Source organism: Globicephala melas, chromosome 2 (assembly GCF_963455315.2).
Source record: "Globicephala melas chromosome 2, mGloMel1.2, whole genome shotgun sequence".
Taxonomy (NCBI): Eukaryota; Metazoa; Chordata; class Mammalia; order Artiodactyla; family Delphinidae; genus Globicephala; species Globicephala melas.
The window spans coordinates 140353694-140367801 of record NC_083315.2 but is presented as its reverse complement, the minus strand read 5'-3'; the positions used below and the strand labels follow the sequence as shown (position 1 = coordinate 140367801).

General features: G+C 38.9%; 1 protein-coding gene across 2 annotated transcripts in view; it reads left to right on the top strand.

Annotated features, from left to right (window-relative positions):
* ESR2 (estrogen receptor 2) overlaps positions 1-14108 on the top strand; it is a 60773-nt gene that overhangs the window by 13646 nt on the left and 33019 nt on the right. For both annotated transcript variants that reach the window (XM_030855201.3, XM_060294890.2), the window contains 2 exons: positions 1688-1860; positions 10848-10964. In XM_030855201.3, coding sequence (XP_030711061.2) covers positions 1688-1860; positions 10848-10964 — 290 coding nt within the window. The remainder of the gene's footprint in view (positions 1-1687; positions 1861-10847; positions 10965-14108) is intronic.

The window sequence follows — 14108 nt, the reverse complement described above, 5'->3', positions numbered from 1 at the left end:
TAACTGTCGGTATTACAACTTAATGAAATACTAGACAGGTGAAGCCTGAAAAGACAAACAAACATAGGTACAAGCTTTTAAACAATGAACTAAAATAATAACTTTTTTTTTTTTTTTTTTTTTTTTGCGGTACGTGGGCCTCTCACTGTTGTGGCCTCTCCCGTTGCGGAGCACAGGCTCCGGACGCGCAGGCTTAGCAGCCAAGGCTCACGGGCCCAGCCGCTCCGCAGCTTGTGGGATCTTCCCGGACCGGGGCACGAACCTGTGTCCCCTGCATCGGCAGGCGGACTCTCAACCACTGCGCCACCAGGGAAGCCCAATAATAACATTTTATAAAGATTGATAGGAAACTATTTAAATGTGGAACTTTTTAGTTGAACTTTCTTAAACTCTAAGGGCAAGGTAATAGAATGGGTTATTTCCATTCAATTTGTAATGTTTTTTTTTTTGGCTTCTCTGCGTGGCTTGTGGGATCTTAGTTCCCCGACCAGGGATCAAACCCAGATCTTTTTAATGATAATTATGGCTACAGAGAGCAGAGGTAGTATAGGGAGAAGCATGAAGGGGAGATAAATTTCCAAAACAACCAAAGTACTAAGTTACAGCATATTTGATATTGAAATGTATTACTTTCAAATATCATAAAACTTTGAGAAAGCCGTATTACACAGTAATTTTATTTTTCTTCTTTAAAAAAATACTTCTTGTTTGTTGGTAAAAGAGAATATGAAAATTATAGATAACTTTTTAAAAATAATGTTTTCTCATTCAATGTTTAAAGGAAGAAATATTTTGTTTCTGAGCACAAGTTCTAATCAGAGTTCTGCTAATATTTGGGTAAATTAAACCATAGTATAATTACCTTAATTTATAAATAATCGTACTTCTACTATTTCCTTTCCAAAAGAAACATGCTGTAGCAAAATTAGGAACTAACCAGGTGTTTTTGGTGCCTGTTGGTGCTCCCTTGTGGGCTTTCCCTTCCTCTGTGGAAGCCCTGGCCCTCACTCTACCCAGCATTGAACACCTTCCTCCAAAGCCTTCTCAAAGGACAGGTACATGTTCATGCTCTCCCCTTCTCTTCTCTCTTCTTCCTCTCTTCCCTTTTCTTCTCCCCACCGTTTCCACCCAGACTGGATCTGGTCACTTATTACACTCAAAGTTGTACACCCTGATGGCTACAGCTGGCCATCCATGGTTACTGGTGCTCATCAGCACTGCATGGATGGGCATAAACTTGCTTAACCACTTTCGGGCATCAGTCATCCCAACAGGGTGACTCTTCATAGATCTGATATCAGTAACAAAGGTTTTGCTTGATCAGATTTCTTGGAATATATTTATCACGAACCCTTGAGGGCAAAGAGATAAATTAGGCAATGTTCGGGCTTCCCTGGTGGCGCAGTGGTTGAGAGTCCGCCTGCCGATGCAGGGGACACGGGTTCGTGCCCCGGTCCGGGAAGATCCCGCGTGCCGCGGAGCGGCTGGGCCCGTGAGCCGTGGCCGCTGGGCCTGCGCGTCCGGAGCATGTGCTCCGCAATGGGAGAGGCCACAGCAGTGAGAGGCCCGCATACTTAAAAAAAAAAAAAAAAAAAAAATTAGGCAATGTTCATGCTGTTTGTTTTTCTAGAAAGACCCTGTTTTATCTTTAATGCTCTTTTACAATGAATGTTTTCTTTGCCCCTAGAGAGACATTGAAAAGGAAGGCTAGTGGAAGCAGTTGTGCCAGCCCTGTTACTAGTCCAAGTTCAAAGAGGGATGCCCACTTCTGTGCGGTCTGCAGCGATTATGCATCGGGATATCACTATGGAGTCTGGTCGTGTGAAGGATGTAAGGCCTTTTTTAAAAGAAGCATTCAAGGTACAAGAGTATTGTTAGCTGCTTCTTTAGTTTTCCACTTTTGCTTTTAAACAAGTTTTCAGATGACCTGGCAGAAATTTCACCTTTGGCCTGCTTTGTACACAGAGTACTTGATGAGCAGTTCAGAGGATCATGTGTGTTTGCGGGTGGGGTGGATTGTTTCAAGTGTAGAGTACTTTATCTTTCATTGCAGATCTCTACCCCAGAACCCAAATGGGTCTCACCCCATCGTCACCCATCGCCATCTTCTTGGGAGAAGACGTCTACCTACAACCCTTGTGAAGATAAAGCTTGCCAAAAAATGTGTGCTCATTAGGAACTGCAAAGATTGTTTCTTCCTTTGTCTTATGTTTAATATCTGGCATAAGTAACAGTCACGATGGTGGGCTGACTCCCGAGGAAGAGAGAATAAACAGGTTTTACGGAAATGATCAGAAGTCAGTAGTTCAACTCCAGTGGTCTCTGAGAATTTATCTAGAGGCATGTCTTGCCCTGAACTAGTGGAACCTCCTTCACAATCCCGTTTCCTGGTCTGAGTTTAGACTATTTCCCTACACTTCTCCAAATTTCTGCTGGGCTGGGTTTTTGTTTGTTTGTTTGTTTTAGTGGCCTTTTTAATCAGTCTCAAGCTGTGCACACCTGGTTTCAAGGCCAGTCAGCCCCTTACCACACATGTCCTTGCTGGCCCTAATTTGCTGAAGGCACTTTCCTGCTTACTCATGCTCTTGGCTGTCTCTCTGCCCCTTAACCCCTCCCTTGCCAGCTACTCCCAGACAATGTCCTACGTTCCCATCTCAGAGCTCCCTTCCCTTTTTTGCCAAGGCCTCAGTGCCTTGTTCTTATCCGGTTAAGGAAAGCAACCTTAAAGCAATTCATAGTGTGCAAGTGGCAAACGGTAATTTACTGAGTTAATTCACCCAATGATAACTCTACAGTAAGAGAGCATTTTACCTCGAGCAGAGAAGCTGATGTAATCCAGAGGGAGGTGAGGGGTAGAATGTTGGTAGGTAAGGAATCACCTTCCTCTGAGTCCCCTGAAATTCACCCTTCATAGATGACCACCTGTTTATTCTGGACTCTCCACTTAGTAGCTCTGTGGCTTTACTTCCCAGCCTGTTTGCTCGTCTGTGTAATGGAGATACAGAGTTGTTCTAAAAAGGAAATGAGGTTGCTTATGTGAAAATATTTGGTCAGTTGTAAACAACCTGCAAATTCAAGTCATTCTAGTTTCTCTTTTAACTCTTCTGTTTTCAGTTTAGATATCAACGTCTTTTCTTTCTTCCTTGTATTTCTCTTCTAATCCTAATCTCATTTAAACCCTCCTCCTCCAAAATCTTCATAGTTAGGTGGATGAGGGCCCTCTGCCATTTCCAAACTTTTCTTAACTGAAAGGAAAAACAGCACAGACAAAGGAAGCTGATGTCTTCAAATATTATCAAAACATAAATCACGGTTGCTTAGTTTTGCTTTTGCATACACAGAGCTTTTCATTCTATGTTTAACATATTCAGTGCTTAAAATTTTTTGTTTATGATCATTGTACTAGTAGATTATAAGGCCAGGTCCAGTTTCCTGCGATATATGATAAGAACGATTCAGATTTTCTGAAATTCAGAACCAAACTCTTGATATGATGACAATTCTCTATCTTGTTGAGGTTCTAGAATTTTATCTCCTAAGGAAATTTTGACCCAAAACAACTAACTACATCCTTAAAAAAGAGAATTCTTATTTGCTGTTTGGGAAAAATCTCTGCATGGAGTATCTTTCATGATACTTCATGAACCCTGAGACTGTAGCTGAAAACAATAAAACGTAAGTTTCCTGTGCTTTCCCCATGTCATTCTTTCCTACTGCATCCGCAGAGGAACTACTGGGAAAGGGAAAAGGAGTGTCATATCCTAAAAGTGCAAATGGGAAAAAGTTAGTGCTCTTACAATTGCTTCATGCCTAAATGATTATTTCTTTGGACTCTTCATATTTTTGGTGCCCTCTGGTATAAATGCATTGCAATAACTGAAAGTGGCTACTCAATTTTTTTGGTATGTTGAATGAAATAAGAATCAAATATATTTTCATAAATTGTCAATTTTATCCACATTGTTTTATTGAATAAATCCATTTTCATTGTTTTTTTTGAATATAGGAGCTTAATTTTTTGTTTGAGATATAATTTACATACAGTAAAATTCCCCTATTTTATTTTTATAGTTTTATGAATTTTGAAAATACATGTAGTCATGTAACCACCACCATAATTAAGATATGGAGCATTACTATAACTGCAAAATATTCCTTCATGCCCATTGTAGCCAATTTCACCCCAACCTTCCAGGCTCTGGTGACTCGATCTATTTTCTGTCCCTATAGTTTTGCCTTTTCTAGAATGTCATATAATTGAATCTTAAAGTATGTAACCATTTATGTATGGTTTCTTTCACTTATCATGTTGCTTTTAAGATATATCTGTGTTGTTGGATGCATTAGTAGTTCATTCCTTTTTGTTACTAATATTCCAGTAGGTGTGCCCCATTTTGTTTGTTTGTTCATTTGAGTTGTTTCTAGTTTTGTGCTATTTTAAGTAAAACTGCTATGAACATTTATGCATATCTCTCAGTGTAGATATCTTTTTGTTTCTTTTGGGTAAATATCTGTGAGTAAAATGGCTGGTTGTATGATAAGCTAATGTATGTTTAGCTTTATAAGAAACAAACTGTTTTCCAAAGTGGTCGAACCATTTTGTATTCTCAACAGCAATGTATAAGAGTTCCAGTTGATCCATGTCCTTATCCAAACTTGATATTGTCAGTCTTTTAAAGTTTAGCCATTCCATTTATATTGGTATGTAGTTCTATCTCACTGTGGTTTTATTTTGCATTTTCTGATTACTGACGATTTTGAGCACCTTTTCTTGTGTTCATTAATTTTTTTCTATGTATATGATATATATTAAGTTCTATATATACTAGTGTTTAGTCTGACTGTTCTGTTGATCTATCTCTTCATTCTTGTATAAGTATCACATTATTTTAAGTATTATAGTTTTATAATGAATTTTAATACATGCCAGTATAAATTCCTCCTATATTAAAAATGTCCTGGCTATTTTCTCATGTTTATTTGTCCACAGGAACATTAAAATAATTTTATTAAGTGACCTCCCATCCTTAATGTTAAGAAAAGTGGATATTTTATTAAACCTAAGAATTATTTTGAAAGGAAGCTCTGTAATAGTCTTCACATCAGGAAACACGTTGACTCCATTTATTTAGGTCTTTTACATCTCTTATAAAATTTGGGGGTTTTTTTGATATGTATTTGGCCCATTTCTTCATGTTATTTCCATAAAGTTCATCCTTCTGGCTATTTATTTTATATCCACATATAATAGTAATAGATACTACCATACTCTACTATGCACTTTCATTTTGGTATTTATAATGACCTTTTATCATTGTCATTTGAAAGTTAAAATCCATTTGACTGCTGCTCATGAATCTTCAACTCTTTATTTCTTAAGACATTATAGGCTAAGCTTTAAATGGGAAGCTGTAGCAGCCCATAGGTTGTGTAAAAGATTCTTACCTTCAAGGCATATATTCCATTACTTGGGACTTATTTGGTCTTGAACTCGAGAAGGGTATCCTGAGGGAAGAAACAACAAGGTAGATGCTTGCTATTGAAGTATAAGAATGCCAGGGAGGGTATGGGTAATAATTGCTCTGTTTTTTTCTTTTTTTTAAAGAGCTACATTATTTTATTTTATTTAAAAAAATGTATTTATTTATTGGCTGCATTGGGTCTTTGTTGCTGTGCGCGGGCTTTCTCTAGTTGTGACAAGTGGGGGCTGCTCTTTGTTGTGGTGCGTGGGCTTCTCATTGCTGTGGCTTCTCTCTGTTGCGGATCACGGGGCTCTAGGCACACGGGCTTCAGCAGTTGTGGCACGCGGGCTCAGTAGTTGTGGTGCATGGGCTTAGTTGCTCCACGGCATGTGAGATCTTCCTAGATCGGGCCTCGAACCTGTGTTCCCTGCATTGGCAGGCAGATTCTAAACTGCTGCGCCACTAGGGAAGTCCTTAATTGCTCTGTTTTTAAAATAAGAAAACCGGGAGGCTGAGCTGATATTAAAGTCAGGTCTTCTGATTTCAAGTCCAGTGTTGTCTCTCCCTCCATGCAGTTGGATATGAATGATAATACATATTCAGACAGTCTCAATAATTTTGCAGAGAACAAAGATAACCTTTTATGTTTTGTATTATAAAAAGCATATTTTCCTGTAAAGTTTTATATCTTAACTAAAAGAATTAGCTTCATATTTTGCCTTTAATTTTGCTTTGAACTTTTCTCTTAGTTCTGTTAGTGTGGAGTAGCAGACTGTTGCATGGAACAAGAAAGCCATTTTAATACATGGGGTGTTTGGTGCAGTTCAAAGAGGACTTTTTTCTTTTTGCCAGAAATGAAGTGAATTACCATGACCTTCTTGCATAAGACATTTTCTAGGCTATTTTATTGAGCATGTTCATATTATTGTGCTTTCGGATCCTTTTTTAAAAGTAAAATGATCTTTTACAGTAAACTCTGAGAGAAAAATAAAAGCCAACCTCTACTTGTCCCTTAAATGCTTATTGTTATGAACCTCCTTATAAAACCAATAAGGATGACATCATATATAGTTCTTAGAGGTTTTAGAAGATACTTAAAAGATTGCTTCTGCTATGGAAAGTGCTGTGGGATTACATTTATCTTCTAAGTATAAAGCATTATATTCTAAAGTACAATAGAAAGTTTCTGATTAGAAATATATTTTGGCTTTTAAAATTTATTTTTGTATATTATAAGTGAGGATAAAAGCAATAACAAGGTAATTATCTGTTCCTTTAAATTTTTTTTATAGCACACCTTATATTACCACCTATTCTTGAGTGTGTATGGAACCTGTAAATATGAAGATAGAGTCGCTCCCTTGGTTAGGTTACATTTTATGGCAAATGGTGCTGGGATAGTCTCTTGTGATTAGTTTCTTGTGATTATGCTGTGATTATATAAGACTCCATCATAGCAGACTGTGGAGAGACTGGAAGTCAGAAAGATGTGCTTCTCCTGGCCTGGAAGGAAGCAAACATGTTGTGAGCTGCTTCTGGGCAAGGAGCTGCAGGTGCCTCTAGGAGCTGAGAGCAGTGTCCAACCTATAACTAGCAAGAAAATGGGAATCTCGGTCCTACAACTGCAAGGAATTGATTCTGTCAACAACTTAAATGAGCTTGAAAGAGGACCCTGAGCTTCAGATGAGACCACAGCCCAGTCAATACGTTGGTTGCAGCCTTGTTGGGACCCTGAGTAGAGTAAGCTGCGTCTGCACTCTTTATTTGCAGAAACTATGAGATAATAAATTTGTTTGATTTTAAGCTTTTAAGTTTGTAGAAATGTACTATGTGGCATGGAAAACTAAAACAATAACTTTAAGGAGGTTATTGAACTGAGCTTAAGTGTTTTCATTTGTAAAATGGGGATTATAACTCTTTATAAGGGAAGTTATAGGACTAAATGAAATGCTGATGAAAACTACCCGGAAATCAGTAGGACAGCAGGAATGTTGGTGTGTCAGGCTAGGAAGACGTTGCTTCCTGTACATGGCCAGGATGGAGGGTCACTTGAGAGAGTGGTTTTTGCATCTCTAGGGCACCTTTGCTGGTACCCAGGCCGATGCAGAGTGTGATGGTAGAGCCACAAACAACTGAATTTCAATTTGTGTTTTGTTGAACAGATGTTACTGGAATCTATCTAAAAGGGGAGAGGATTATAAAATTTAATTATGGTTCAGTCATGGAACCATAGCTTTTTGAAGTGTTCTTTAAAATCTGGTGAGTTGGAAAAAGGAAAGTTAATTTCACAGCTTAAAACATTAACATTTGAAATATAGATAAATTTCAATTTATCTGTATTTGCATATTTATTTGTATGTGTCTATATTTGTGTGAATTCGTTTATTGTTTGAGTAGCTAACAGAGCATTTCTAAAATGAGTCTCCAACTTACAGAAAATGTGCATATGCAATATAAAGAACGTTTTTTCCTGAAATCATGAGTTGCCAACATTATGCTCCGTCACCTCCGAACACTTAACATGTATTCCGGTAGAGCCACAAGGGTCAAATTGGGAAATTAGCATTGATACATTATTACCATCTAATGTTTAGACTTGTTCCAGTTTTCCCAGTTGTCCTAACAGTGCCCTCTACAGCAAAAGGATCCAGCTTAGAATCACACTTTGCATTTAGTTGTTAGGTCTTTAGCCTTTCTCTCTCTGTCCAGAACAGTTCCTCAGTTGTTCCTTGGTTTTCATGATCTTGACAATTTGGAATCTTATAGGCCAGTTATTTTGCAGAATGCTCCTCACTGTGGGTTTGTGTGATGATTCCTCATCATTAGATTCAGCGTACACATTATTGGCCTATTGGAATATCACAGAAATGATGCTATATTCTTCTGACTGGCTCCTTTCATGTAGTGCCTGATTTCAATTTGTCCCAATACTAGTGATGTACACTTTGAATATTTGGTTAAGGTGATGTCTGTGAGGCTAGTGATGTCCCTGCTTCCATGCTGTCTCGGGGGATAGAGTTAGGGAATATATTTATTCCAGTATATATAATTATTTATTTGGGTGTCCAAATTATCCCAGATTTGGCCAGTAGTGTTCCCTTAAACTGGCTTCTGTATCTTTTTTGACATGTGCCCCTAACTCTTTAGACACTTCTTTACTTCCTGGCACAACAAGATGTTTCAGGCTTATCTTGTACTTTCCGTGCCCCAGTGGGATAAGCTGGAATAAACTGTTTCTCCAAGGTTCCCAGTTTCCTATGAGTGGAGAATGATATTCATAAACCAAGATCTGGGTGTTAGTTTACTCATTGCTGTTGGGATATCTCTGCTTCCAGTCTGTCTTAGAGGATAGAGTATTTGTTCTAGTATATATAAATATTATATATATATATATATATACACACACATAAACACACACATATAAAAGATACATAATGTATAAAATATATAAAATTTCATATTTATATTCAGTTTAGAAAAGAAGTAAAGAGCAACCTCCTGTGTGACTAGTGCCCAGGCCATGAAATAGGATATCTCCAGAAACAAACCCTCTGGGTGGTCCTTTTAGTTACAGCACCTTCTCCCCCTACAGAGGTGAGACAGTTCTAACTTCTGCCTTCCTTGCCATGTTTTTATCGCCTATGCATGTAACCCTGAACAATATAGTTTTTTCTATTTTTGAACTTTATATAAATGGAATCCTCTCCTTTATGTTCTTTTGTGACTTCTTTTATGACTTGCTCGTTTAGTTTATCATTGAGATTCATCCATTTTCCACATTGAAATTATGGGCCATTATAGGTTTTATCGTAAGAAGTTCAGGCCCTATTGAAAGACTCAATTAAGAAATAAAGGCACCATAATACCCTGTTCACTTCTACTTTTTATATATTTTATTATAATTTCTGTTCCTTAAATCTCTCAGGTCTCTGTATTTATCTTCATCCTCCCTACTATTACCAATCCAGGCAGGCAGCCTCCTTTCTGGTTTGCACAGCAACAGTGGGTTCTTGCTTGGTCTCCTGGCCTTCATCAATCTTGCTGCCTCTAATCTATTTTCCATACAGCATCTGAAGTAATGCTTTTGGTGTTTTTATTTTTTGTTTTTCTTTGGCTGCGTTGGGTCTTCATTGCTGAACATGGGCTTTCTTTAGTGGTGGCCAGCAGGGGCTGCACTTCGTTGCAGTGCGCGGGCTTCCCATTGCGGCTGCTTCTCTTGTTGCGGAGCACGGGCTCTAGGCACATGGGCTTCAGTAGTTGCGGCGCATGGGCTCAGTAGTTGTGGCGCGTGGGCTTAGTTGCCCTGCAGCATGTGGGATCTTCCCAGACTAGGGATCGAACCTGTGTCCCCTGCATTGGCAGGCAGATTCTTAACCACTGCTCCACCAGGGAAGTCCCAGTGCTGCTTTTTGAAATGGAAATTTTCTTGTTTCTTCTTTACATAAAAGAAGTACCATTGTCTTAGTCAGATATTGCTATACAACTCTATTTAGGCTGTAGCTTACTACAGTGAGCATTATTTTTTTATTTATGGGTCTGTGAGTTGTTTAGGGTGGCTCTACTTCATAAGGCTTGGCTCTGGGCTTTGGGTTGAGTTCTGGTCTGCACCACACGTCTCCATATTCTCCTTGGACCAGTGGCTACCCTAGGCATTTTCTTCTCATGGGCACTCAAGAGGCCAAGCCAAACTTTTGGAGTATCACATCTACTTCCATACCATTGGCAAGTCCCACGGCCAAGCCCGACGTGAGTTGGTGAGGAGGTGTACTCTGCCTGCTGTAATACACTGTAATGTCACAGGCTGAGGGAGGGAGTGAAGAATTAAAAACGATAATTTAACCCACCACAACCATTATCAAGTGGCAGTTCTTTCTGTCCTTGTTTTGTTTGATGATTTCTATATTCTCTTACTGACCAGTGTAGTTCTCTTATTTAGCTATGAATTCCTATTAAAATATCATATTAAATACCACGGAGGAATGTATGTAAAAGAGTACAAGCAGTTGAATTTGGTGACCTGATACAAGTGTTACTCTCAAGGAGTCCTGTGACTTGGAGCAAATCAATTTCAGGTGACTGTCTCACTTTCCATGTCTAGAGGAGACTATTTCTAAATGTATCTCTTGAGAATTCTAAGAACAGGCAGAGAATAACCTATTCAAAAGGGTAGGATATTGAAATATTCTTAGGTTTCCTTTACTCACGAACAAAGCACTGATGAGGCTGCACTTGGTTTTTATACCTGTACCTGTGGTTAAGAAGATGTCTCCTATCTCTCAGCTGGGTAGCGTTAGTTGTGTTGTTGACCAGGAAGAGATTTAGCCAAAATATTATAACAATAAACTTCTTTTTTTGTTGTTTTTGTTTGTTTTTGCTCTGCTGTAGGACATAATGATTATATTTGTCCAGCTACAAATCAGTGTACAATAGACAAGAACCGGCGTAAAAGCTGCCAGGCCTGCCGACTTCGGAAGTGCTATGAAGTCGGAATGGTGAAGTGTGGTGAGTGTTCCCTTCCCCTTCTGTGATATGTGGGACATGCTGAGAGCCATGTCAAACTGGGGACAGTTTGAGGACCTGGAGACATGTAGCCTGGATGAAAGGAGATTTAAAACATGGTAATTATCTTCAGGTGTGTGTATGCTGTCCCATTGCAGGGGTGTTGACTTATTCTCTAAAGCTGCAGAGGACAGAGCTGGGGTGAACAGGAGCAAGCTGTTAGAGGCAGATTTTGGCCCAATGTAGGGAAGAACTTTCTACAGTTCAAGTGGTCTGACCACAGAATAGGCTGCTGCATGAATTAGAGAACTCTAGCCACTGAGGTGCTCAGATGGGCTGGATGACCATCTGCCTGAGGCCTTGAAAAGTCTAAGGATGAAGTTCAGGTAAATGTTCATGGTTAAAGCTCTGACAAGAAAGTTGACTATCTTGTGGGCTACTTGGGATGACTCGTGCCTATCCCTCCATTTAACTTTCTAGAAGTGGAAAAAATATGCATAGGAGTCAGAAACATGATAGACCTATGGGAAGCACATAGAGTATGGATTTTGTTCTAAGACAGTATGTGTGCATATATATGTGAACACACACATATATATACATGAAAAAACAGAGAAATGAGAACATTAGTATTAACAACTGACGACGATGCTTACACTGCACTCTCTCCACCTGGCTAACTTGATTCACTTGTTGTACATACTTGCTTGTTTATATACAGTCATATCAGCTCTGCCTGTACTTTTCTTATTCTTCTGCCAGCCAGTATTTTAGCAGTGGTTTGTTGTTATTTCTCTCTTTGTAACTATTTGAAAAATTAAAAAAAAAAAATCCTCTCTCTTTTCTCCCTGACAGTCTCTTAGTAGCTCTGCCCCTTGAACATTCTCTGTTCCCTCCCCTAGTTCAGAATTAGAGCAGAAGTTCTCTTAATTTAATCACAGTTCTCTGGCTTCCTAAAATCACTTGTGTTCTCCATTTCCTCTGTAAAATATCCTGCCAATGCCCATGACTTCCCAGTGGGTATTGGTTACTTTCATAAACGCCACTTCAGTTATATCCTTATCAGTAACCAATGGGCTTCTTCCCAACCTGTTTCTACTCATTGTAATTGTTAAATCATATAATTTAATTAAACTTTATGCAAACATATGAAATATGAGTAGGAAAAGATAGTTGTTCCTGTGAAAGCTTTGAATAAAACTGTAAAGGACTAATAGCTATTGGGTTAGGTATGGGTGAGATTGGGGCAAAACCATTTATACACCTATAAAGAGTCTGCATTCAGATTGCTTTAGGAGTGCCTAAGTTCTTGCTCTGTTTTAAAGAAGCTGAAACTGAAAATCCAGAGACAAGGTAACTTGTGATTAAATTGGCAGAGGTGCTTAAAGAGAAATCCTTGGCCCTCTGACCAAAGACTGCAAATAAATATATCATGTTTTAAGTAAAACGATATTTTAAATTGTATACTTAAAAAAAAAAGATTTCCAATTTAGCCTTAGGTTAGAAACGCTTTTAATGTACTAGAGTCTGTTAGTGGCTGTGGTTCTCCTGGTTTGGGACCAGGGCAGTAGCACATACACTCCAGCTGTAGGGGACAGTGTATGCGATGAGAAGAACAGCAGGACTGGACCGCCCCCACACACAGATGGAATCTCATTTTTTTTGTCTCATTACTTCTTGCTAGCGGTGACTATGCTTAAACGACCTAACCTTCCTGGCCCTCGGTTTCCTTATCTCTGAAACAGAGGTATCTGCTTCATTGAGTTTTGTGAGGAATAAAGACCTAACACAGTGCCTGGCGTTAAATTTTGCTTTTCCTTCCTTTCTCCCTTGTTGAAAGGCTCATATAAATTAGGAGTTTTGATACAATACAGTTTCAGAAAGCAGAGTTCAGAGATGTTCCTGAATTTTTCCTGGAAAAGGTCATTGAATTTGACCAAAAAGTCACTGTATAGGGCTAAGAAAAAATGTTTCATTATCTTAGATTACAGAAGGAATGAGATGGATTGATATGCAAACAGATGGATATTTTGACCCTTTACTGACCACAGGAAAAGAGGATTAGGAGTGAATTTTCTTAACTGTGCCTCCCTCCTTTCCCAGCCCTCTTCTCGTCTGCCCTCCTGAGAAAACCCTTGATCTAGATTCTTCCTTCTATCCAATCTTAGAGGATTAGGGATTCTCCCTGCATTCTGGATCCTCCTGCATAATTCCACTTCCCCGTTTTATTCAGAAATCCTGTCCCTTTTGTCATCACCTTTTTCTTCTGCATTTCCAATCCTTTCTGCTGAGGTATTAATATCGTTGTTTCAATGGTAGGAGGGTACCCACCCAGACTAGCTTCAGGGACAAGGCTTCATTATAAGAATACACTGAAATGCAAATAGGCAGGAAACCAACCTGAATAACTGTATACCTGATCTAGAACCCTGTGTTGGGACAATAGCTCGGCAGCTTTCAGATGCCATCTCTTTATTCACCCGCTGTATAGACACTTGAAAGTAATTTGATAGGGAGGTGATATAAAATTGTTGTTAAAAGCACCAGCTCTGCATTCAGAACACTGATTGGTTTTAGATCCTGCTTCTGCTATTTTCTAGCTTTTCTACCTTGGGCAAGTTACTTGAGCTCTCTTGTGCCTGGATCCTCCCCTGTATGTTGGAGATAGTAATAGCACCTTTTCTCTAGGGTGGTTGTCAGGATGGGATAATCTATATACAGTAATACACAATGTCTGGCATACAGAAGCTTCCAGTAGATATTAGCTATCATGATCATCATTTACCATGGTTGTTGTTGTCATCGTCTTTTCGCTGGGGCACTTTCTAATATGGAGCACTCCTATTTGGTACTTTCTCATTAAGCTCACTCAGAGGCACACTGAGTGACTGCTTGGATTACGGTGTCAAAGCCATAACACTAGGAATGTCCTTGGTAGAAAAATGTGAGTTCTTTGTCAATGACTTTATTTTTTGACCTTCTCAATTTCATTTTATTCCAGTGTATACAATACAACTTGATTTACCAGTTAAAACTAGGAACTCTATCAATAGATTCTAGGGGCTTTATTTTATTGATCCCAACTTAGAATAGGGTCTAGTACATAGCACTTTGTTGGGGAAATTTGGTCAAATAAATTTGAATGTG